A 27,297-nucleotide genomic window follows, 5' to 3' on the forward strand; every position below is an offset into this window, starting at 1 on the left:
GTGACTCACTTGAAATTCATCGTCTAGAGGCTCATTGATTTGAATGTCTAACACTTCGTCCTGGTAAATCCCGTCGCCTTCGGCCTGTTCTCCTGAGTATTCCATTTGGCCGTCTGGCATCTCCATGTCATCGGGCTGGCTGTACTCATCCACGTACTCTCCCCCCTCCTGCTGGTAGCCCCTCTCTACATCTCCTAGGTCGTCTGTGTAGTCTACGGGGTTCACCTGCTGGTCAAATTCGCCTAGAGTAGCATTGAGGCTAACGCCCTGGCCGCTGAAAGGCAAAAACACACAATTATATAGGGTGTTCACTCAATGCTATACAATGTAGAGAAAAACGGGCAATTCAAGAAAGTGCTACGAAATTAATGTCAAAACGTAGTTGTTTTCTTTATAAATGACATTGAATGACTCATTAGATTGATTGTTCTCTACAGTGTTGATGAACGTTAATTTGCTGTGAACGTTGCTAGTTTAGACTGCGCCGCTCTTGGTTGTATCTCTTCCATATTTGGTGTTGTGAGGTGGTATTATTTGGAGGTGTTTCCACTGGTTGGACCAATAAAAAAAATCAACTTGATACCTTTGTCATTTTCACCTCCAGATCCTTGGCTTTCATTGCCTATTTTGGAGATCAATCTACGCTGAGGGCCATTTCTATGGCTTTTTAAAGGGAAAGACTCAGAAATACACAATGAAAACAAGAACAGATTGTCTTCACGGAGGGTGGATATTGAAATTCAGTCTGTTAGCTTTGTAAAGAAATATACATTTAGTCCCTATTTGTTTTGTGTTCAGCAGATTTCAGGGGGTCGTGGTTTCCACTCACAAACTGACTAGTTAGCTTGTCAGTTGACGTACAAAGTTAGCTCCGTTAGCGCCGGAGCAGTGCCACAGAGTTCTATTGAGTAGTTACCACTTTTTGATCATGCCTGTGATAACATTCCACTCACTCTAAACAAGCAACATTCTCAGAGTAAATCGTGTGGAACCATATATGGTAGAGACATGGGGTTCGGACCATTGTTTTTCTGACTGAATTTTCAAATTGTGTGGACATATTTGCATAAACCTTGAATGCATTAATCCTTTTATGGGTGAACACCCTAAATTATAAACTAAGGAGACTGCAGCTCAGAAATTGTAACGTCAAGTGTCTACAGATTAAGTATGGAAACGCAAATCAGCACAATCAGACCACGTAGACACAAATGAACTTACATGTTTTGATCTTCGTCATCGCTTTGCAGAAGGTCGTCGTTCAATTCCTCATCTGACACTTCTGAGGGATTCTAAAATCAAGAAAAACAACCCAGAACAGATCAGTATGTTCTAGCTCATGTTATTCATTCCTTGCAAGCCAAGGCTTTGGATGGCAAGGTCAACTACAGTACAACTACTGAATATCAACCAAAAGTGAAGTGTGCTTTCATTTCTACAAACCACATCAGATTGAATGTGTAGGCCTATGTCTGATCGAATCAGATTGCTAATCTAACATATTTTAGGTAAATACTTGAGAATTAATAAAATAGTTCAAACAAACATGGGGATCTCCTTCAGTCCAAAAGGATGCTTTATTCTCATGTGGTGAAGGCAATCTGGGCAGGTTAAGTGTGTTTTCACATATAGTCCTCTTTAAATATATATATATATATATTTTTTTTAAACTCAGTTCTCTTTGTATTCACACTGCCCTTGCCTTTGAACGAGGATGCAACTCTTTTGCCAGTTCACTTCACCAATTTTGTGGTCCAAGTTGCTATATTCAGAAAGGAACCAAGATATTTGTCCAACATTCAATCAGTGCACTCTGGGACAAGCCATTTCATAAGAATATGTTATTGGACAGCTAGATATACCTACTTACATTTGGGAAGCGAATAGATTGAATTTAGGTAAAATACACGACAATAATTTTAAATCAGAAGATACTATTGGTAACAGAATAAATAGGAGAAGAATAACTGCAGATTAAATAATGTTGTAATTGAAAATTGTACACCCAATGTAGGCTACAGCCCTTTTAAGAGCTAGAATGGACTTTGTACCCTGTTGTGACTCTCACCAAATATATGTTGTCTTCTCACACTATTCAAACCGCACAACCGAATAAACAGTTTATGAAGCTCTTTTAGTCTAAAGATCACATATTGCTAATAAATAATCTGAAGTAAAACCTCCACACATAGGCCATTTTGGTAATACGCTATAAATACACACACAAAATATGTGGACACCCCTTCAAATTAGTGGATTCAGCTGTTTCACCCACACCTGTTGCTGACAGGTGTATAAAATAGAGCACACCACCATGCAATCTCCATAGACAAACATTGGCAGTACAATGGCCTTACTGAAGAGCTCATTGCCTTTCAGCACGGCACCGTCCTAGGATGCCACCTTTCCAACAGTTAGTTCTTCAAATTTCTGCCCTGCTAGAGCTGCCCCAGTCAACTGTAAGTGCTGTTATTGTGAAGTGGAAACATCTAGGAGCAACAATGGCTCAGCCTCGAAGTGGTAGGCCACACAAGCGCACAAAACAGAACCGCTGAGTGCTGAAGCGCGTAGCGAGTAAAAATTGTCTGTCCTCGGTTGCAACACTCCCTACAGAGTTCCAAACTGCCTCTGGAAGCAACGTCAGCACAAGAACTGTTTGTCAGGATCTTCATGAAATGGATTACCATGGCCGAGCAGCCACACACAAGCCTAAGATCACCATGCACAATGCCAAGGATTGGCTAAAGTGGTGTAAAGCTCACTGCCATTGGACTCTGGAGCAGTGGAAACGCGTTCTCAGGAGTATTGAATCACGCTTCACCATCTGGCAGTCTAAAGGACCAATCTGACAGTCTGACAGGTTGACAGATGGCAGAACGCCACCTGCCCCAATACATAGTGGCAACTGTAAAGTTTGGTGGAGGAGGAATAATGGTCTGGGGCTGTTTTTCATGGTTCAGGCTAGGCCCCTTAGTTCCAGTGAAGGGAAATAACGCCACAGCATACAATGATATTATAGACGATTCTGTGCTTCCAACTTTGTGGCAGCAGTTTAGGGAAGTCCCTTTCCTGTTTCAGCATGACAATGCCCCCATGCACAAAGCAAGGTCCATTCAGAAATCGTTTGTCGAGATCGGTGAGGAAGAATTTGACTGGCCTGCACAGAGCCCTGACCTCAACCCCAGGGAACACCTTTGGGATGAATTGGAACGCAGACTGCAAGCCAGGCCTAATCACCTCACATCAGTCCCGACCTCACTAATGCTTGTGGCTGATTGGAAGCAAGTCCCCGCAGCAATGTTCCAACATCTAGTGGAAAACCTTCCCAGAAGAGTGGAGGCTGTTAAAGCAGTAAAGAGGGGACCAAGTTCTTTTTAATGCCCATTATTTTGGAATGACATGTTTGACGAGCAGGTGTCCACATACTTTTGGTCATATAGTGTATTTGGAGAATCACAACATAGGGTACAAAATAAATGATAGCTCTTAAAAGAGCAGTAGCCTTCACTGGGTGTACAATTATTAATTACAACATGATTTAATCTGCAGTTATTCTTCTGCTATTTATTCTGTTACCAATAATAGTTATGTTAATAGTATCTTCTGATTACAATTATTATGCCTCATCTTTTAACAAATGCAATCTATTAGCTTCCAAAATTTAAGTAGGTATATCTAGCTGTCCAATAACACATTCTGATGAAATGGTTTGTCCCAGGGTGCATTGAGTGAATGTTAGGAAAATATATTTGTTTCTTTGTAAACATAGCAATGTTAATGCAAAGAGGACTCGGACCACAAAATGGGTTAAGTGAAATGGCAAAAGAGTTTTTATTTGTTTTCCAAATTTCACCTTTATTTAACCAGGTAGGCCAGTTGAGAACAAGTTCTCATTTACAACTGCGACCAGGCCAAGATAAAGCAAAGCAGTGCGACACAAACAACACAGAGTCACACATGGGATACACAAAATGTACAGTCAATAACACAATAGAAAAATCGATATACAGTGTGTGCAAATGTAGTACTACATTTGCACACACTGTATATAGATTTTTCTATTGTGTTATTGACTGGACGTTTTGAGTATCCCATATGTAAGGCAATAAATAGACCATAGTGGCAAAATAATTACAACTTAGCATTAACACTGGAGTGATAGATGTGCAGAAGATGAATGTGCAAGTAGAGATACTGGGGTGCAAAGGAGCAAAAAAAACAAAAAACAATATGGGGATGAGGTAGTTGGGTGGGCTATTTACAGATGGGCTGTGTAAAGGTGTAATGATCGGTAAGCTGCTCTGACAGCTGATGCTTAAAATTAGTGAGGGAGATATAAGAATTGGGTCCTCATTCAAAGGCAATGAGAATACAAAGAGAACTGAGTTCTTATGTTTTTTTTCCACTTTAAAGAGGACAGTTTTTTTTCTCTCCAAAAAGGACTCTATGTACAAAAAAAAATAAATACACAAAAAAAAAACACACCCTAAGATCATTTTTGTTGACCACTGTACTTCCTCCTGGCTCACGTCAATAAATGCCCTGTGGTGGAGCCACCTGGCACAAGCCTACTGCAAAATGTAGCATCACTGTGAGGTCTAACTTTATGGGATCAAGGCTAATTCACCTTTCCTACAGCTGGCAGGCTGCATTGTTAATATGTGTCATAGGTTAGCATGGCAGAGGCACCTATGAATGCTATGTAAGTAATCACAAAAAGAGGAGATGGGGAGTCCTCTGTCTTACCTTTTTGGCTGTCAGCCAATCCTCATCGAGCAAATCACCATCAAATTCACTGTAAGAGAAGAGATAAACCATGACGTAAAGCAAGGCAGTGTATCTAATTTTACAATGCTATGTATTGGTCTAGTCTCTATGCAGCTAGTCTAGATAGGGTTCTTCATTGGAGCCTAAATTCTTATGAGCAAGGCCAGCTAATAGGCTAAATTGTGCGCCAATAACACAACATATTTACGATAAGCAGATGCCAATGTTCCACAATATTTACACTAGACCCGTCTCTGCAAGGCCAGATTCTAGTGATACAAATGTTGTTCTCATAGGCTGCAGTCCCTATATTGTTCCTGGGTCATGTTCAGTTGGCCCCAAACAGGAGCAAGTACTTTAAATAGAAGCTGTACCACCTCAATTTCTCTCCTACCAGGTATGCTCATAAATCTACATCACATTCAGATCATAAACTCATTATGTTGTCATACTGTTTGTCATATTGTTGTTGGGGAAATTGTTTTACAAATTACGATAGTATACTTTTGTATATACAGTATCACCCAGCTCCATTCATGAACACACTTGGTAAATTGGGAAAAATATATGTGGTGACATGGTGGCAATGTCTCTGCAGAAGATAGTCTCTGCCTAAAATCTCTTCTTGGCCTATATTTTCTGCATGAGTTATGTGCTACATAGTTAAGAGTAAGGAACTACTGTACTAATATTAGGCGTGGGCGGTACACTGTACATACCGTATACTGGAGAATTTGGAAATAGCCACAGGATGGTTTTTCAACAGTCAATACCGTTGAAACAATTTATTTGGAGAGAAAAAATGTTATCAATGTGAATACTTATAACTACTTTTTAAGTAAATACCTGCAGTCAACTTGTGCAATATGTTAGGAGATAAAGATCTCACTCTTCATTTCACCTGTCATTTATTATGAAACTTACCGGTAGTCTCAAGTCAAGTGGTGTTTGTTTACAAGCACAGAACGATGAGAGACCAGAGCCTTGTGAGTCACTCACTGTTGTGCAGCCAGGTGATCTAGTTACAGTATGGAATTCACAACTACAGTTGAATACGGAAGTTTACATACAGTTAGGTTGGGGTCATTAAAACTAGTTTTTCAACCACTCCACAAATTTCTTGTTAACAAACTATAGTTTTGGCAAGTCGGTTAGTACATATACTTTCTGCATGACACAAGTAATTTTTCCAACAATTGTTTACAGACAGATTATTTCACTGTATCACCATTCCAGTGGGTCAGAAGTTCACAGACACTAAGTTGACTGTGCCTTCAGAAGCTTGTGTTAGGCTAATTGACATCATTTGAATCAATTGGAGCTGTACCTGTGGATGTATTTCAAGGCCTACCTTCAAACCCAGTGCCTCTTTGCTTGACATCATGGGAAAATCAAAAGAAATCAGCCAAGACCTCAGGAGAAAAGAATTGTAGACCTCCACAAGTCTGGTTCATCCTTGGGAGCAATTTCCAAACACCTGAAGGTACCACGTTCATCTGTACAAACAATAGCACGCAAGTATAAACACCCTGGGACCACGCAGCCGTCATACCGCTCAGGAAGAAGACGAGGTTCTGTCTCCTAGAGAAGGACGTACTTTGGTGCGAAAAGTGCAAATCAATCCCAGAACAACAGCAAAGGACCTTGAAGATGCTGGAGGAAACAGGTACAAAAGTGTCTATATTCCCAGTAAAACGAGTCCTATAACATAACCTGAAAGGCCGCTCAGCAAGGAAGAAGCCACTGCTCCAAAACTGCCATAAAAAAGCCAACTACGGTTTGCAACTGCACATGGGGACAAAATCGTACTTTTGGAAAAATGTCCTCTGGTCTGATGAAACAAAAATACAACTGTTTGGCCATAATGACCATCGTTATGCTTGGAGGAAAAACAGGGAGGCTTGCAAGCTGAAGAACACCATCCCAACTGTCAAGCACGGGGGTGGCAGCATCATGTTGTGGGGGTGCTTTGCTGCAGGAGGGACTGGTGCACTTCACAAAATAGATGGCATCATGAGGTAGGAAAATTATGTTGATATATTGAAGCAACATCCCAAGACATAAGTCAGGAAGTTAAAGCTTGGTCGCAAATGGGTCTTCCAAATGGACAATGACCCCAAGCATACTTCCAAAGTTGTGGCAAAATGGCTTAAGGACAACAAAGTCAAGGTATTGGAGTGGACATCACAAAGCCCTTACCTCAATCCTATAGAAAATGTGTGGGCAGAACTGAAAAAGCGTGTGCAAGCAAGGAGGCCTACAAACCTGACTCAGTTACACCAGCTCTGTCAGGAGAAATGGGCTAAAATTCACCCAATTTATTGTGGGAAGCTTGTGGAAGGCTAACCGAAATGTTTGACCCAAGTGAAACAATTTAAAGGCAATGCTACCAAATACTAATTGAGTGCATGTAAAGTTCTGACCCACTGGGAATGTGATGAAAGAAATAAAAGCTGAAATAAATCATTCTCTCTACTATTATTCTGATATTTCACATTCTTAAAATAAAGTGGTGATCCTAACTGACCTAAGAGAGGGAATATTTCCTAGGATTAAATGTCAGGGATTGTGGAAAACTGAGTTTGAATGCATTTGGCTAAGGTGTATGTAAACTTCCGACTTCAACTGTAAATGTTTGCCAGCTAGATACATTATTACTATTAAGTTAACTGTCTAAAATGTGCTAAATGCTTTGCAGTTGTGCATTTGGTTTGCTAATTTAGTAGCTAGTTGACTAAGTGGTTAACTCCAGCCAAAAATAAATACACAAATATCTTTAAAAGAAATCTAGTTTTGCTTGGATCAAGAGCCTTGCTGTCTAAAAAATGTTTTGTGCGTGCAGCAAACTGAGTAGCATTTTTGTTTTTGAACTGGGATGTCAGTCATGCAAATACTTTAGGTCAGAGACGCAATGCGCTCGTTAGTCTTCTCTTTGGGATTGCACATGTACCTGTTAGCATTGCTAACTTTCAAATTACAATAGCGCCCCCTGTGTTCAGTGCCGATATTATCGAATATCCCAGAATGGCACAAAGGTTGGTATTAAAGCATGACAATCTGGATACCGCCCAAGCCTAACTAAAATAGCCTGTTAGAGGCCAAACCTAAAACTGCCTGCAGTAAAGGGAAAAGGGGGCATGCAAAACATGGGGAATGCTTGAATCTTTAGCCTAAGACAGTCATGTTACACCAAGCAGCAGATATACCTGTCTAAATCATCATCTTCGCCTCTCCTCCTGCGTGATCTCTCTGCACCTGGTTTATCATAATCTTCAAAGTCATCATCTGAAAACAAAGAGACAGGGTTCTTAACTCTGTTTGCTGTCAGGGTCTTCAACACCAGTCCTTGAGGGCCACAAAGTTAGCACATCGTTGCTTTCTAATTGGCAAATTAAAACATGGGAAACCAGGTGTGAAGACTCTCTGGTCGATCAATTCGGTTCAGCAATTGAGGGGATTCGATTAACCTGGCCGGGCACCCGGGTCTTGCTCCGGGTGAAAGTTGGATGCATTTGTTTGAGAAACCGGGCAAAGTCCCGGGCGAGGGCTCGGTGCCCTGTTCAAAGCCCACGGCTATGTCGGACATTTTTTTTTTACGTAATTAAGCACGTGGAGTAATGAGTAGGATTCTGTGTTCTCGTGCGAAAGTGATTGCTTTTAATGAAAACGCTTTATCTGCCTTCCTAATGAAAACTAGTTTTATAATGTAAACATATTTCGTCCTGGAAATGAGATGCATGTTTCTGGATGATGCACCATGCTGCCTTGTTGACAACATAACCGAGCGGTGCAGATTACTGTTTGATTTGAGAAGGGCACTCCTTCCTCACCGCTTTGCCCGTTCACATCATGGGCCATAGACCGGCGCCCTGCGGCTCAGCATAATCTAATTCGCCCATTGATAACCCTAGTTGTTTCATTGGTCATTGCGTTCCCCTGCTCAGACGTTGCATGCAGCATCCCATGGTTGCGTGCCATGTCATTGACTATGAAGTCGGGCACCAGATTGCTATTGGTGCTTTTAATTCCGTGTTCCAAACAACTGGGAACTCAGAAATCTGAGACATCAGTGTTCCAACATCAGTGCGTTCAAGACAACTGGGAACTCTGGGAAAAAAACGAGCTCCGACTGGGAAAAATCGTTTTGAATTGTCATTCAATTTAGGAACTTTGGCCTCTTTCTAGAGCTTCAACTTTCCGACCAGAAGATCACCGAAGTCATGATTTGACCATGTATTTTTCTGACTTCCCAATTGTCTGGAACGCACCCTAAGACAACTAGGAAATCCCCCCCAAAAAATCATCGACATCAGTGATCCTCAGGTCGGAAAGTTGGATGACCATTCAAAACTATTTTTCCCCCCAGAGTTCCCAGTTGTCTTGAACACACTGAATTCAGTCAGATGTCTGGATCCCTGTGTTTTTTAACACTGCATACATAGCCTATAACATATGGCTCACGTCCCCCGCACAGACGTTGCATGCGTCAACTAATGGTTGAGTGCCATGACAGACTCACCGACTGTCAGATTTCTATAACATATGTGGTTAGCTGATACATATGCCGCGTTCAAAACAACTGGGAGCGCGGAACTCTGAAATCTCCGACTTCCGTGTATTCAAACCAACTGGAAACTAAACAACTGCTCCGACTGGAAAAAATCGATTTGAACGGTCATCCAACTTGGGAAATCGTATTTTTCCGAGTTCCCAGTTGTTTTGAACGCGGCAGTAAAATACATATCCTGGTGTAAGATCTGGCAGAGGAACGCGCCCAATGAATTAATGACTTGTGTGGTTAGCATGCTACAACATTTTACTAACCAACAAAGGTTTGTTTTAATCGTTCAAAGTTACTGTAAGACACAATTTTAGCGCGACACATAGCTACCATGCCTGCTAGCTAACCAGCCAGGCAGCGGAGCCTGCGTCATACAGTTAGCTAGCTACCGTTAGCATGTATTTGAATCAGGAACAGAACATAGCTTTGTTTAACTTCTACAGTTATGCATCTAGTTATCACATGCAGACACAGTAGCAAGTTAACTTGCAATTACGTTATCAAAACAATCACAAAACACAAGCATTTCGCTACACCCGCAATAACATCTGCTAAATATGTGTATGTGACCATTAAAATGTGACATGGCGCAGCGAACTAAATTCGCTATCTAGGCATGTTTTAACGTTAGTTGGCTAGCTTACTGTGGGCTTTACACTTGGTTATAATGGCTTCAAATATCTACATGCACCGTCGAACTTTTGACCAAGACACTCACTACACAGCATGAACTTGTATCGTGATTGTACATTTACCTATAGATCTGTTTCTGTGAATTATTGTGTTAGGCCAATGATGCGGCCTAACTCTTGCAAGCCCATTCTACCGAAATAATGATGGTTAACATACCTCGGGGGCTGGCCGCCATGACGCAATACTGTTCCCTCCGTGTAAGTGCAATTCTATATAATTGCAGAATACATTGAAATGTTTACACCTTTGTGTTTAAATCAAGCTAATGCTACAGCTAACGTTGTTTACCACCATCGGCAGAGAATCAGAACATAAACATGGCGGAGGGAATGAGCTCTGATGTATTCTGGGAAAGCATAAATGTTTCTCTAAAACCTGATCCGAAGTCAGATTATATTACCTAAAATATATCGAATCTATTTTGGATATATGATAATAAACTGATCCTAAATCTGCTCTTTTGGTCAACTTCTCTCTGCGGTTCATGAGACCCAACAATAAGTATGCATGATATCTAATTATATTTGTACAGATTGCATGGAACCAGTGGAGTAAAGAAACTGAGTAAAAATAGTTTGGAATACTCAAGTCATTTTTGGGGGGTATCTGTACTTTACTTTACTATTTATATTTTTGACAACTTCTACTTTTACTCCACTTCGACTTCACTTATCAAGAGAACATGTGGTCATCCGTACTGCCTCTGATTTGGTGGACTCACTAAACACATGCTTCGTTTGTAAATTATGTCTGAGTGTTGGAGTGTGCCTATGGCTATCTGTAAATATATAAGTAAAAAAATTATCATTGAGCTTTCTGGTTTGCTTAATATAAGGAATTTGAAATGATTTATAGCATTTTCTTTTACTTTTGATAATAAGTATATTTAAAACCAGATTATAGACTTTTACTCAAGTAGTATTCTACTGGTTGACTTTTACTTGAGTCATTTTCTAGGTATCTTTACTTTTGCTCAAGTAGTGTGAATTGTGTACTTTTTCCACCACTGCATAAAACTATGAAAGTATACATTTTTTTCTTAATAAGAGTAGGTGATAACATTAAATATACAATACATAGCTATACAATGTCAGTCATTTGTCACACATACTGGGCCAATTTATCCCGTTCTTCATAGAGACCATCCTCTGGGATTGTGACTTGGATAGGAAACGGACGATGCTTATCAGTCTCACTGGCAGCTATAGGAATTAACAGAGGGGAAATGTCACAAAAATCATTTGTGGATAATGGGTGTGTCACAATGATGTCACAGTGGATTGTGAATAAAAAGTGAACTATCCTTAACAAAGGACTCAGTCCATTGGGAATAACTTGAGGTTATCAATCACTCTCAGATCTATTCTTTAGGCCAGAAACTGACTGGTGTAAACATGACCGATGTAAATCTTTTGTATTCTACTTGATGTTTTTAGATCAACAAATGCATATTTACATTTAGATCTAGTCATTATGCAATTCCAGAACTGGAGTTAATCTTATTAAAGTTATTCAAGTCCCTCCTTTGATTTTTTTTTTTTTTGGTGGGGGGGCAACCAAAGCCTTTCCAGTTAACGTAACAAAGGTTTTGGCATAGCATTTTTTTTTTCTGGTGTCCATTCTAAAGTCTGGAGTCCATTAAGCTCTGAAGTAGGAATCCAAGCAGTTGTCTCTCAGACTCTACAGCCAGACTTTGGAGCTACTGGTAAAGTCTAACCCCCAAATTCTTCTTTGGCTGACAAATGTCAACAAAGACCCCTAGAGACACCAAAGAGAGGTGAGCAGTGAAGTGAAGCCTCATTGTATTGGCTCATTATGGGATCCTGCAGTGAGGAAGAAGCCATTTTGTAGCACCACAAGGTCAATATCTGAAAGCCAGAGTGATGGAGGGGATCAGCCATGAGATTTTTAATTTCAGAAGGTGTAAAGGGACTTTCCTGGTAACTGACAGTCTGTGAATCCTAATGGACTGGAAGGATTGGAATGATAAGATGTTGAGCTGGTGAATATTTTCCTGGTTTCTTATGGAGTTGTGTATTGATAAAATATACAATATTATCCCTATTTCTCAATTACTATGTAATTTTCCTTAGCATTGCATGCCATTTATTTTGATGTTTGGAAGGTAGGCTTACCTTCTGACACACATTTTTGGAAACATTATCTGTAAATAAAGTCTTTATGCATGCAAGTACAAAAGGAAATCCTCAAGCAGTGAACAATTAAACTCTTGATGGTTGTTATTAAGGATAAGGTTGTTATACAGTAAATAAGAAAATAACTTTCAGGGTGTCCAATGAACACAAAACAACATTAGCCGTCAGCAGTAGTAGTACAGATCCTGCTGTAAAAACATGACTTGAAAAGATGATAGATAGCCTATATATACATTTCAGTTAATAATACAATTATTTAACTTATAAGTACTCATCATGCTCCAATCATTACATGTTTTACCATGTTTTTCTTATGATGATCAACATTATTGCTATGCATATTGATATTCATAATTGGGATACCATCTTATGAAATATTAACAACTGAACAGCTGCTTTTAAGATGCTGAGAGGTTGTATATAATTATCTCTCGATCCTGATTCTTTTTTTCCAAGAATTTGGGGGTTATTTCCAATAACAAGTTCTGAGGATAGCTGTCACATTCTATTACGGTGCCCTGAATGATTCTGTGCTCTTTTCTCAATCCAGCGGTTTTCCATAACAATGCAATTTAAAGGGTGGAAAGCCTGAGGCGACAAGAATTTATCCTCTTCAGTTAACGGACAAAAGTTCTTCCCACAACAAACCTGCCCATATGCCTTGTGTAGACCCACTTGACAAAGCCACAGCCTCATCTTCTTTGTTTTTGTATGTAAGCCATTTGTATCTACAAAGAACTAATCATTGTCAAAATAATATAAACCATCCTGAGAAAGCCCAATAGCATTGCAAAGAGACATGTAAATGAAAGGATTCATTGTAACAGAACATTCCTCTATTGAGTTGGTGAGATAACACACACACATAAGCCCTTTAAAATAAAAAGCATACAGTAGGTCCTATCTATACCATAGAAATTTAATCTCATTATAGTTCTGTCTTCTACACACCGTCTACTCTGATCCCCTGAAAAATACAATCAAATTGTAATGTAGGCCTACGTGACAGGATAGGTTCTTCATTTTGGTCCTTGTTTTCCAGGGGACCCCAAGTTGTGATGAATATGTAAAAGTGTATAAAACCACCCCTTAGACTTGTGGAAGGTGAGAGCTTTTGTCCCTCAAGGTCATGTATAGTCTATGCTGTGCAAATCTATTTCGCTGAGAGTTTAGCTGTTGGGGGGGCTGTTCTGAAAAGATACAGTGTTTATTTATTTGTATCAGTGCTTGTTTGTTTTATAATATTCAAATGATTGTGTGAAGTTATGACACTGCAATAATGTATTTTGTTTTCAGTTGGTTTCATGTGTTTAGAGTGTCAGATGGGGTCCAAGCACAGTGAATCTGACCTCCCTTACGTGCATTTTCTGTCAGTCGTGATCTTGGTCAGCAACTACTGAGGTCTGAAAGCACTGCAGCCCAGTACTGTAGGACGTGAGAGACTTCCAGTGAAAGTAACAGATCTAAGCAAATTATGATGTATACACTGAGTGTACAAAACATTAGAAACACCTTCTTAATATTGAGTTGCACCCCCCTTTGCCCTCAAAACCGCCTCAATTCGTTGAGGCATGGACTCTACAAGGTGTCAAAAGCTTTCCACACGGATGCTGGCCCATGTTTACTCCAATTCTTCCCACAGTTGTGTCAAGCTGGCTGTATGTCCTTTGGGTGGTGGAACATTCTTGACACATAGGAAACTGTTGAGTGTGAAAAACCCAGCAGCGTTGCAGTTCTTGACACACTGAAACCGGTGTGCCTGGCACCTACTACCATACTCAGTTCAAAGGCACTTCAAAATGTTGTCCCCAATTGCTTCAAGATGTCCACCATTGTTCCTGTACCCAAGAAAGCAAAGGAACTGAACTAAATGACTATCGCCCCGTAGCACTCACTTCTGTCATCATGAAGTGCTTTGAGAGGCTAGTTAAGGATCACCTCCACCTTACCTGGCACCCTAGACCCCTCAATTTGCATACTGCTCCAATAGATCCACAGACGATGCAATCGCCATTGCACTGCACACTGCCCTATCCCATCTGGACAAGAGGAATACCTATGTAAGAATGCTGTTCATTGACTACAGCTCAACATTCAACACCATAGTACCATCCAAGCTCATCATTAAGCTCGGGGCCCTGGGTCTGAACCCCGCCCTGTGCAACTGGGTCCTGGACTTCCTGACGAGCCGCCCCCAGGTGGTGAAGGTAGGAAACAACACCTCCACAACACCGATCCTCAACACAGCGGCCCCACGAGGGTGCGTGCTCAGCCCCCTCCTGTACTCCCTGTTCACCCATGACTGTGTGGCTATGCACTCCTCCAACTCAATCATCACGTTTGCAGACGACACAACATTAGTAAGCCTGATTACCAACAATGACGAGACAGCCTACAGGGAGGAGGTGAGTGCTCTGGCAGAGTGGTGTCAGGAATTAACCTCTCCCCCAACGTCAACAAAACGAAGTAGCCGATCGTGGACTTCAGGAGTCAGCAGAGGGAGCACGCCCCCATCCACATTGACGGGACCGCAGTGGAGAAGGTGAAAAGTTTCAAGTTCCTCTGTGTACAGATCACTGACAATCTGAAATGGTCCACCCACACAGACAGTGTGCTGAAGAAGTGGCAACAGCGCCTCTTCAACTTCAGGAGGATAAAGAAATTCAGAATGGCCCCTAACACCGTCACAAACTTTTACAGATGCACCATTGTGAAGATCCTGTCTAGGTATATAACCGTCTGGTACGGCAACTGCACCGCCCGCAACCGGAGGGCTCACCAGAAGGTGGTGTGTTCTGCCCAACGCATCACCGCGGGCACACAGCCTGGCCTTCAGGACACCTATAGCACCCCATGTCACAGGAAGGCCAAAAAGATCATCAGGGACATCAACCACCCGAGCCACGGTCTGTTCACCCCGCTATCATCCAGAAGGCGTGGTCAGTACAGGTGTATCAAAGCCGGGACCGAGAGACTGAAAAACAGCTTCTATCTCAAGGCCATCAGACTGTTAAATAGCCATTACTAGCCAGCCTCCACCTAGTAACTTGCCTTGAACTTAGTCACTGTCACTAGCCGGCTACCACCCGGTTACTCAACTCTACACCTTAGAAGCTGCTGCCCTATATGCATAGACATGGAATCACTGGTCACTTTAATAATGGAACACTGGTCACTTTAATAATGTTTACATACTGTTTTACTCATTTCATATGTACAGTGCCTTGCAAAGGTACTCATCCCCCTTGGTGTTTTTCCTATTTTGTTTCATTACAACCTGTAATTTGAATTGATTTTTATTTGGATTTCATGTAATGGACATACACAAAATAGTCCAAATTGGTGAAGTGAAATGAAAAAAAATAAGTTGTTTAAAAAAATTCTAAAAAATAAAATAAACGGAAAAGTGGTGTGTGCATATGTATTCACCCACTTTGCTATGAAGCCCCTAAATAAGATCTGGTGCAACCAATTACCTTCAGAAGTCACATAATTAGTTAAATAAAGTCCACCTGTGTGCAATCGAAGTGTCACATGATCTGTCACACAATCTCAGTATATATACACCTATTCTGAAAGACTCCAGAGTCTGCAACACCACTAAGCAAGGGGCACCACCAAGCAAGTGGCACCATGAAGACCAAGGAGCTCATCAAACAGATCAGGGACAAAGTTTTGGAGAAGTACAGATCAGGGTTGGGTTATAAAAAAATATCAGAAACTTTGAACATCACCCGGAGCACCATTACATCCATTATTAAAAAAGGGAAAGAATATGGGACCACAACAAACCTGGCAAGAGAGGGCCTCCCACCAAAACTCACAGACCATGCAAGGAGGGCATTAATCAGAGAGGCAACAAAGAGACCAAAGATAACCCTGAAGGAGCTGCAAAGCTCCACAGCGGAGATTGGAGTATCTGTCCATAGGACCACTTTAAACCGTACACTCCACAGAGCTGGACTTTACGGAAGAGTGGCCAGAAAAAGCCATTGCTTAAAGAAAAAATAAGCAAACACGTTTGGTATTCGCCAAGAGGCATGTGGGAGACTCCCCAATCATATTGAAGAAGGTACTCTGGTCAGATGAGCCTAAAATTGAGCTTTTTGCCCATCAAGGAAAACGCTATGTCTGGCGCAAACCCAACACCTTTCATCACCCCGAGAACACCATCCCCACAGTGAAGCATGGTGGTGGCAGCATCATGCTGTGGGGATGTTTTTAATCGGCAGGGACTGGGAAACTGGTCAGAATTGAAGGAATGATGGATGGCGCTAAATACAGGGAAATTCTTGAGGGAAACCTGTTTCAGTCTTTCAGAGATTTGAAACTGGGACAGAGGCTCACTTTCCAGCAGGACAATGACCCTAAGCATACTACTAAAGCAACACTTGAGTGGTTTAAGGGGAAACATCTACATGTCTTGGAATGGCCTAGTCAAAGCTCAGACCTTAATCAAATTGAGAATCTGTGGTATGCCTTAAAGATTGCTGTACAGAACCCATCCAACTTGAAGGAGCCTGAAGGAGCTGGAGCAATATTGCCTTGAAGAATGGGCAAAAATGCCAGTGGCTAGATTTTCCAAGCTTATAGAGACATACCCCAAGAGACTTGCAGCTGTAATTGCTGCAAAAGGAGGCTCTACAAAGTATTGACTTTAGGGGGGGTGAATAGTTCTGCACGCTCAAGTTTTCTGTTTTTTTGTCTTATTTCTTGTTTGTTTTACAAGAAAAAATATGTTGTATCTTCAAAGTGGTAGGCATGTTGTGTAAATCAAATGATAAACCCCCCCAAAAAAATCTATTTTAATTACAGGTTGTAAGGCAACAAAATAGGGAAAATGCCAAGGGGGTGAATACTTTCGCAAGTCACTGTATATACTATATTCTTCTGTATTCTAGTCAGTGCCACTCCGACATTGCTCATCTTAAAAATCCTTCTTTAACCGGTCTCCACCCCTTCATCTACAATGATTGAAGTGGATTTAACAAGTGACATAAATAAGGGATCATAGCTTTCACCTGGATTCACCTGGTCAGTCTATGTAATGTAAAGTACAGGTGTTCCTAATATTACACAGGGACACTCAGTGCATAAACCATGGATTGCTGATGCTATGTATTGGTCAAGGAGAGGCTTTGAAGACACAAGTCAGTCATATTGGTAATCCTCAGAAGGAGCAGTCCCCCATAGGAATTAATGCAATTCTACAGTATTTAAATTAAAATCAAGGACAAAATTACATGCATTTAAGTATTTTTGTTGTAGTGGGGACAGTAAGATTAGTACTATATAAAAATATCTACTTAAAGGAAAAAATATATATATTCATTTTTATTTGTGTGTTTAGCTCACATATAATTTAAACGTATGCTTTAAGGTGTCTGTAATAGAATATACCTGGCAAAAACGAATGTAGACATTAAAGCTGGGATATGCGAAATGTGAAATAGCGCCAATGGTCGATCCAGGCGCATTTGTTACTGTTTTTGTTTTGTTTTTGAAAAGGAGGAGCTGATTATCCAGCAACATAATAAAACAAAGTTGTAGTACATACTCTGCTATTCTATTGTGCGTGCAATGATGTCCGAGGGAATAAAACAGTGTTCGTTGTTTCAAGTAACGACTTTATTGTTGTAATATCGCAAACGGACTTGGCAGTTTCAACGCAACGAATTCCAACTTTAATAAATGCATTTCTTTTTTTAACAATGGTGGGAGAGTACCAAAATGGAGGCGCGGTCCCTTCAAAACAACGCCCCCTGTGCCGACAGTCATCTAGTGTATGTATAATCACTGGATATAAGTAATTTGTGTCAATATGTTTTTTATGTCTGCCTTTAACTGTTTCCCTATAAATGGGCCTAGAACCTGTGACTTTGAATAGATGTTACTTCCACATTGGGCCACACATATCCAAAACCATCACAGCATCAGGCAATTCTTAGGAGCCAAACAGCTTCTACAAACACAAAAACAAATCAAATCAATATGTCAGGATGTTCCGGGACACCCTCTATTGGGTTTGTCAATAATAAAACGTTTACCTTCATGATAAGCTGTGTGTGAAAGTATGTTACAGAATTCATAACTGTTTTGGGAACAATTGGTCTGTCTGCTGGCTGAATTATTGCATATAACATTTGCATTACGCCTACATAAACCTAACAGTTGTGGATTCATTCTGTATAGGTGCACTACATTGACAAATCTACAAGACACTTTATTTAACAAAAGATGGGCTAAGTGCTTTGGCAGTTTTCACATTCATGCTATTTTCAAATTCCCAGACTATTGATTCATTTTCACCCCCAACACGCGGGCACCAGGATTTTCACTATGGCCTTTTGTCATTGGATGCCAGGTTCAGATTCACAATCCCATTGGCTCTCTGGCTGTCAGTCTGAAATGTTGCTGATTTTTGCGCGGGTCGTGAACGCGCAACACAGACAGGAACGTAACTGCTCTGAGACTGTCTGGAGTCTGTCTGAAACTGATAAAATTGGAGATGGAGTTAAGGCTCTAGCTATGTAAATTGATAAGAAATCATGAATTCGAAATGGGAATTTACAGTCACTCAACAATGCTAGCGATTGAATTACGACGCAATACAAATCAATATTTAGGCTCATGCTTTGAAAGTTTTTTCAATGTTTATCATCAGACAATTCATTATGCACAGGTAAGACTACCGTCTGTAGATCGCGATTCTATTTTATATAAGCTTACTAAATGCTGTTATTCATTGCTGTTAAAAATGTATATGTTATTATGATAAAGAATGGAAATGTGTTATTGTAACATAAAAGTAACCAACATTACATGCCGTTAAAGTTGACGTCATTGCTGTTAATTCGTTGATATAACGCTGCATGCGTTATGCGATGTGAATGATGCTCTGTACAGACATACGCAATTGTTGCTTTTGGGAATATGTAGCCTATCTATCCCTCATTCTTCGTCCTGTAGCCTACTTTGTGAATGTGCGCAGGCAACGCATCTTTGCTCTCGTGAATACCGTTATTCTTAATAACCCTTTGAGCACCTCACGAGAGTGGCGCGTACCTGTTGAGCATCTTCAGAGGATGATGATAGCTTTTTGGAAAATGTTATCAGTGTGATATACCCTGATGTTACGCCAAACTAGCATATTAGTCATTTGTTGTTTTTGGATGAGGAAACATTTACAACTTTGAATTAATTTGAATTAATTTAGTGTAGCTGCACTGAGCGTGTGTATATGACCACAAGAGCCGTTGTTGGCACGTAGAAAAATAGTTTACACGTAGGTTTTCTAGTTTTGTTTGTTTTCTAGTGTGCTCTTCCCCCGCAGGTATGATCTTCTTCGGTTCTGAAAATAAGCCTATCAGCTGAAGTTTAAGCGTAACGTGGCATTTCAATGGAGCAATTATTTGAAAGGTTGGTTCTGTTTGAAAAGTAAATAAGAGGTATTGTAAAAATGGCGTCTACCTGTTTAGGTAAGGCAGGATAGCGCCTAACCCAAAAAGTAAATGATATCTATTGCTCAAAGAGATCTTAGTCATGGATTGGAAGTTGGAACTGTGTCAAAACACGAGTAACAGTTATGACTTTTCTTTATTCACACAGTCAATGTATATAGGTAACAAGTTGTTACTTCAGGTAGGGAGGGCCACGTAGCCCTGAAGATGAATCAAAACGTCATAAGTCTCAGGCTGTAGGTTTATTAGTCGTTTAGTCTACTGCACCTCACAAAGGTGGTTGATTACTGGTCATTCACTGGATTTGGCATAGGACACTAGAATTACTTGCATTTTAGTTGAAGAGAAGCCATTCAAAATGGTTGTATAAGACACAAAATAAATCGTGTAGCCTGAAACGTTTACATGGTAGATTTTTCCATTACACATACAATTAACTTCTAAGAAATTGTCTTTAGATACAACGGTTCTCTATCCTTTTTTTTGTTTGTTGCCTCAGTCAGAGATTAATCTTTGCATGTGAAATAGACACCTTTGCTTTGTCTTGTAGTTGTATGAAGGCACTAGTCTGGTCTGACAGGGCAAGATGGCGGCTGTTGAAGTCTCAAAGCATTGTTATGTCCCATCGCCTATTGATTCTTTGGCTAGTTGATGAATGTGATGAGACAAATCTTGGACAGAATAGTATAACACGGTTATCCGCGTTAGATTAGAGAAATCATAGATTTATTTGGTACTGCTAAATCTAAAGTGAGCTTTCATTGCACCAAAACTGCTTTTTGTTTATGTGTTAAGTAAACAATTGTTCTGGGCATTGTTATCCAATATTCTTCCCACATCACCCCTGTTTTTGATATGCATATGATATGAATTATCTCAGTGTCTGGTTTTGTTTAAGCCAAAAATCCATAGTATTCAGTCTCACGCCTCTCGTCGTCACAGTAGAAGGGAGTGAAAGAGTTCAGAAAATGAGCAGGGCAGCCTGGAACATTGAGATCTCGCCGGCACACCCATCACAATTTTCCTCATGGCTCAAAATGACTCGTCAGTATGGTTTGACATAACTAATGCAAGTGATAGACAAGTCTTCGATGCAGACTCTTTCGCGTGCCAAATGTGGTTAATGGACACAAGATTTCATAGCCTACATTTAATACAGTAAAAACTGTACAAAAACCACAAATGATCAGAATGAGTTCTAATGTCTAGTTAATGATGTACAGTAGTAGACCACTAGAGCTCTTCTTTAGACAGGCCTAATCAGAGAGATGCTGATGGATGCAAGGCCACTTTGGGTGCTGTTCAACAGCCCTCTGGGTGCTGTCTGACAGTACATGTTATTTCCGCTCGGTGGCTCTGTGATGTTTATCTGTGACTCTTATCACTGACCGGCCTGGACAGATCACTTAATTATCACCTGTTAAAGCTTGCTTTGTGTATCTGCTGTCAGACCTTGTCCTCACTGAGCCCTCATCATACTCCTTAATGGTTTTTGAAAGGTTTTAGATTGTTTTCAGTGTAGCCTAACTTGGGAAGTGTGCAGCCACGCTTAAACACGCCAGCTCCTTTGATCTTTTCAGGTGTGTCCCTAACCTGACCTGTAATGGTTGACATGTACGATATTCCAATTGCAATTAGAGAGGGAGAAAAAATAGCAAACCGTGCCCATGGTGCTATTAGTCTGTCTGCAAGCATTTTCATGATGGTCCAGCGGAGCTGGTTTAAATTCAAAACCATACAATTTGTGTACGATGACAATGCAATAAAATAGGCCTCTTTTGGGAAATCCCTGCCATGCTCTTCAACACACACACACACACACACACACACACACACACACACACACACACACACACACACACACACACACACACACACACATATATATTAAATTATGACTCAAATTGTTTTCATTTTTTTCGGTTGCACTTTACTGAAAGCAGCCCATACATTATGCAGTTATAATGCTTAAGAACATGTCAGTGGCACTTAAAACAGGCTCTGTCCTTAATCCTATATCAAGCATGGAGTATTATTTAGTTTTTCATGTTAGCAGCATATTTAGATGTTTGTTGTCTTTGTTTACAGGGGGCCCTTATGACACCTTGAACCCTGTCGATAACCCCCCATGTGTGTACTGATGACACTTTTCCAGGGATGATGGTAAGATTCTTGTTGACCTGTTTTTCGCTAAAGCACATTTGAGCATGATGCAAGGAGAGAAGAGAAATGCTAGGAATGCTGTAAGGTTTTGGGTAAAGAGAGAAAGTGTTATCGCCTTGGGGGAACATGAGTTTGCTGCACGGACTAATATTAACAGAAAATGAGTAGTAGCTTGCATCGTCAAATCTGATGTGATGCTGAGAAATGGCACATTGTACTCAGCACTGCAGTCCAATCATTTTCAGCAATCTTTTCTAATAAACTCAGATTCTTGATCTCTTCATAAGATGATAAAAAAATGTGGATCTGAAGTCGGATAACTTTTCACCGAAGGCTTTTAGCTGGGAAAAAATACTGACGTATATCTCAGAATAATTTTACTACTCTGCTATTGGTTCCCTTTTGCTTGCCTCACTCTAGTGGCCGAAGTCACAATTTATGGTCTAGCATCATGGAACTTCCCAGAGAGAATGGTGGTTCATCTTTCATGTAAAGCCGTTTGATATTTTATCTAAACATGTCTTGGGGTATCTCTGCTCATACAATATATTACTTTAGGTTAAGTTCGGTAATTTCATCTTTGAGCAGTGCACCACACAACAGCTACACCAGCCAATGCTGCTTTCTAAATGGCTGGTTGTTTTTCCTATTCTGACTACGTAATGACGCTGCACTCTGGAAACAGGGCGTTTCCTTTGACATTGGTCTGGCATATTTTTGAATCAAGGCTCAAGGCCTTCGCTGTATTTTAAGGGGTCTCCTGGCAGTCTGCCAGAATATGGGCCCACTTTCCTCGTCCCCCATGGCTGCACAAGATCATGAGTCTTTGCACAGCTGTACTCTTTGCTGGTCTTAGCTGTTGAAATCTCAAGGCCAGCAGCCTCCATTTTATGCTAGCGAAGGGGAAAGAGTTTGCGCTCCAGTGTAGCTACTGGAACAGGCTAATTGAAAATGCAGCGCGTATAGGAATCAGGGCGATTTGTACTAAAATATGGTTTCCCGTCAATCTTCATAAAATGTTATCATACAACATTATCTGTTTGTCAAATAAGATCAAATAAAAATAGTTGACTGTTCTCAGCAGAGACTGTATATTATTTAACATTTGACCGCGATCCAACATGTCCTATGATATTTTTTTATTTTTTATATGTAAAAGAAATGTTTATGTAAAATAAAAACATTTCACAATATAAAAAAAAAATATAGTTTTCAGGTTAATTTTAACTTGTTATCTGTTGTTTTGTCCTAAAATAAAAACGTAACCTTGATAAATACAGATAGTGGGAAATATGTAGGCCTATATATGACCTCATTTCAAACCGTACCAAGTCGTGTTATTTTTAGTATCAAACATTATCAGATGGTGCTTATATAATACATATAAAAAATACAAAATAAAATCGTAGATTTGCAAACAAATATATTATTCACTTTTTCGTGAACTTGAAGAATTGCAATCAAATTAGATTTACACAAATAAGGATACATACCACATTGTATAATATTGACTGATTATTGTAAAATATGATAGAATGACGTTACGTGACAATTTAATGTCTTTGTATTTTTGTTGTTGTTTGTTTTTGCAATTTCACGTTGTTATTTGGCTGGTTTTTAAACAAAAACTACAAAACCATTTTGTACTGTACATGGTTTGCGGTCTAATATTGTATATTTTAGCGTTCATTTTGTGTAACCCATTGAAATATTTATTGCGATTGTACACCCATCATTACTGCAAAACTCAAACGGTATATATGGGTATATTATGAATATTCTTTTGCAATAAAGGTAACTTTCAACTAACGTTTCAATCAATTATTATACTATAATAGAATGGATGTTACATGAGGAATGAATTAACAAATAAACTCACCCCCTGAAGTGGACATTCACAACTAAACCTTTAAACCGATAAGACTTTATGGTGTTGGCCTTCGAGTTCATTAGGTTTTGGAATAATATTTGATGTTTTATACTTGCCCACGTTATTTTTAAATTGCTTGAATTCACATTCACTTGTAATACGTTTTCTATATACTATTTGTCAACATACTTTTGAACAATCAAAGAATTATCAAGTCTTAAAAAAACGTATCCTCTGTAAGTGAGAAAAAAAATACTCATAAACTGTAAATGTCCTTACATTGAAATGTCTCTCTCTGTCCTGTGTATAGTCTGGTTGAAAGTATTTAACATGTTCCCATATAGTAAAAACTGTAGCTACAAACTCCACGTATGACGAGTGACTTAATCTTTTGAATTGTGGGGCATAGATGACTGGTGCCTCTTACTTTCTCTCTCTGAATGCTGGTCTTGGTCTACTGTAAAAAAGAAAAAAAACTTTTGTGAAGGCCGAACTGGGTTTCTATACCACATAACACAAGAATGTCTGTCAGTGACGCGTTGAGCTGCCATGCTACTCCCTCGTCACAAAGGTAGAAAGAGTGAAAGAGGACTGTGGGTTTGTGTGTGTGTTGTGGTGTGGAGAGGGGTGTTGGGGAGCTTTGAGGGCTGGTGGTGGGGTAGGAGAATCAAGCTTTAGCTTAATGTCAGGTTGTCTGCACTATAGTCCTGGATTTTCACTGTTCTCTCAAACTTCTTGACCTTCAGGGTGAGACAAAGCGAAGCCCAACACAGTTGAGCTGAGTTTTCTGCAGTGAGATTTCTCGGGTACATTGGGGTTTGGAACACATGGGATTAGATTCATCTACATTTTCTATTTGGTATTGACCCCAGCAGGCATTATAGATCATTTTACATTGATGGTTGTGGCTGAAGTATTACATAACAACCAAAAACATGAAGATCTCCCAAAGTTTTAAACAAGGCACTGCATGACTGAGCTTTAGTAAAAATTGTGAAAATATATATTTTTGTACCGTACACACATAGTACATAGAATAAAGGCTGCTTAGTTCAAAGTTCATTCTGCTGAAGAATATGAATACTTTATTTTGTGATACTCTTATTATGAATACTCTGAGGTTCTAAGTAATTTCTGACTGTGTAAAAAAAAAAAACACGAGCGTTACCTTCTAGGCAGCTGCGATAGTCGAAAGTGTGTTTGTTTCGATATAAGAAAATGTGTTTTGTAGTTTAAGATAACAACCTAGCTACCATTTAGCAGATGCTCTAATCCAGAGTGAACAGTACCTTCGTCTTTACTGTTGTCTAAAGGACTATCCATATAGGGCTATGGGTATGAAGAAGAGACATATCCCCTGACCTTATATTAGCATTTGTTTGTGTTTCATGTCCAAATCAGGGATAATTACTTTATTTGGGGGGGGGGATGCTAAAAAGTAAGTATTTGGAGACACTGGTCAGGTAAACAAAACCAAAGTATGTAATTGTGGTCTTGTCCATAGACTGCTCACATGGTAAGGAAACCACCAATAAGTATTTTGGTCATTTGAGTGAACTATCCATTTTTAAAGTCTTGATATCTAGCACACTTTGTTACTCAATGTTTCTTCTGACATTGTAATGAAGACATTGTAATAATGCTGTATCATGTTTGTACAGTACAGTACACATTTCATGCTACTCATCCTTTCAAGTCTGGTATGTGTGTACCAGGATCCTGTGCGAACTTCTCAGCCATAAAGCCTACCTTGACGAGGATTGGCTTTCCCCTCACTAACAAAGGGATCTTCAGACAGGAAAGATTAGCTGGACAAAAAATATCAATGCCAATGAAAACATGGAGTAAACATCAGATTACACGCTTAGAAAAAAAGGTGCTACCTAGAACCTAAAAGGGTTCTTCGGCTGTCCCCATAGGAGAACCCTTTGAAGAACCCTTGCTGGCTCCAGAGTAGAACCCATTTGTTTCCAGGCAGAACCATGTTGGGCTCCATGTACTGTAGGACCCTTTCCACAGAGGGAACCCAAAATGGTTCTACCTGGAACAGCCAAAGAACCATTTTGGAAGCCGTTTTTTCAAAGAGTGTACTAATGGAAGTAAAGTTTTGAACATGTAGTAGGTGAATGGCTCTGTGAGCATGTCAAGTGGACTTCTTGGTTTTTGTCTGGGAGCTGTTTATTTTGAATGGTAACCAAGTGAATGGTTTGTTTCAGATATTGACTGCGGTGCTCAGTCTGAATGCTAAGTGATTTCCCATGTTCAACCGTTCTAGATGCAGCTGCTAGTTTTAGGATGTGCATACACCGCATGTCCTTTTCCACCCAGCTGCGTAACAATGACAGCTCCAGCAATTTCCCTTGTTTTCATTTGACTGCAAATCCTTCAGCCACTGCCTTTTACATGGGGTTTACTCGTCTATAAAACTCTCCATAACACTTATGAAAAAGCGGTAGGGGTGGGTGAGCAACGTCTGACTTCTAACTGCAACCTCTAGCCGTGAAGACTGCCCTTACAGAAAAAAACACATGCATTTCAAATGATCACGTGATCTTATGTGAAGTTAATGTGACAACATGTAAAAGCAACATGTGATAAAATGAAACTACACGTGAAAGCATATGAGCATGTGAAAACATGATCTTGTGAAATAAATTTGACAACGTGGGGATGTAAAATTTCAACGTGATGCAATGAAACTGCACATGATAACATTTGAATGTTTTTTAAGTGAAAGTGCAGATTCGATTTTCACATGTGAAATGCAACATGGCGCCGGAACGGCACTGGAGGGCTCTTATCGGCTCTTAACCAACCATGCTATTTTTTTTATTTTTTTCTCATTGTTCGTAACTTGTTTTGTACATAATGTTACTACTACCGTCTCTTATGACCGAAAAGAGCTTCTGGACATCAGAACTGCGATTGCTCACCTCAAACTGGACAAGGAGTTCTTCAATGAGTCGGACGGGAGGGATATAATACAAACACCCGACCAGGCCCATATTCCTGTTATTCGCTGGAGAAGGAAACAGAGGTTTCGCGGAAGGAGATCAGGGTGCCTTGTGTGGGATGAACTGAGACATGGCTGAACGACGACATTAAGAACATACAGCATACAGACATTAAGAACATACACTCCATCAGCAGGACAGAACAGCAGCCTCTGGTAAGACATGGGGTGGGGGCCTATACATTTATGTAAACAACAGCTGGTGCACAATATCTAAGGAAGTCTCAAGGTTTTGCTCGCCTGAGGTAGAGTATCTCATGATAAGCTGTAGACCACACTATCTACCTAGAGAGTTTTCATCTGTATTTTTCGTAACTGTCTACATACCACCACAGACCAATGCTGGCACTAAAGCCGCACTCAATGAGCTGTATACCGCCATAAGAAAACAGGAAAACGCTCATCCAGAGGAAGTGCTCCTAGTGGCCGGGGACTTTAATGCAGGGAAACTTAAATCAGTTTTACCTAATATCTATCAAAAGGTTAAATGTGCAACCAGAGGGAAAACAATTCTAGACCACCTTTACTCCATATACAGAGACGCGTACAAAGCTCTCCCTCGCCCTCCATTTGGCAAATCTGACCATAACTCTATCCTCCTGATTCCTGCTTAC

The 27,297-nt window shown here is 40.1% G+C and overlaps 1 protein-coding gene and 1 long non-coding RNA gene across 7 annotated transcripts in view; one reads left to right on the plus strand and one right to left on the minus strand.

The window, feature by feature from the left end:
- The window catches only part of LOC106578609 (RNA-binding protein 33), a 44,893-nt gene extending 33,671 nt beyond the window's left edge, over positions 1-11,222 (minus strand). For 4 of the 6 annotated variants that reach the window (XM_045702169.1, XM_045702172.1, XM_045702171.1 and 1 more), the window contains exons 1-5: positions 11,133-11,222; positions 7,974-8,052; positions 4,747-4,795; positions 1,222-1,292; positions 10-274 (exon numbers count right to left, since the gene is read on the minus strand). In XM_045702169.1, the coding sequence (XP_045558125.1) occupies positions 10-274; positions 1,222-1,292; positions 4,747-4,795; positions 7,974-8,052; positions 11,133-11,166 (498 nt within the window). In that variant the 5' untranslated portion in view covers positions 11,167-11,222. Of the gene's footprint in view, positions 1-9; positions 275-1,221; positions 1,293-4,746; positions 4,796-7,973; positions 8,053-10,177; positions 10,356-11,132 lie in introns of those variants that run through there. The other 2 variants (XM_045702170.1, XM_014157600.2) reach the window with 2 other exon arrangements.
- Positions 11,223-18,633: 7,411 nt separating this feature from the next.
- LOC106578607 (uncharacterized) overlaps positions 18,634-27,297 on the plus strand; it is a 33,842-nt gene continuing 25,178 nt past the window's right edge. The window contains exons 1-3 of the long non-coding RNA XR_001322487.2: positions 18,634-18,859; positions 19,511-19,596; positions 21,726-21,800. This is a non-coding gene — a long non-coding RNA (uncharacterized lncRNA). The remainder of the gene's footprint in view (positions 18,860-19,510; positions 19,597-21,725; positions 21,801-27,297) is intronic.

This window comes from Salmo salar, chromosome ssa19 (assembly GCF_905237065.1).
Source record: "Salmo salar chromosome ssa19, Ssal_v3.1, whole genome shotgun sequence".
Taxonomy (NCBI): Eukaryota; Metazoa; Chordata; class Actinopteri; order Salmoniformes; family Salmonidae; genus Salmo; species Salmo salar.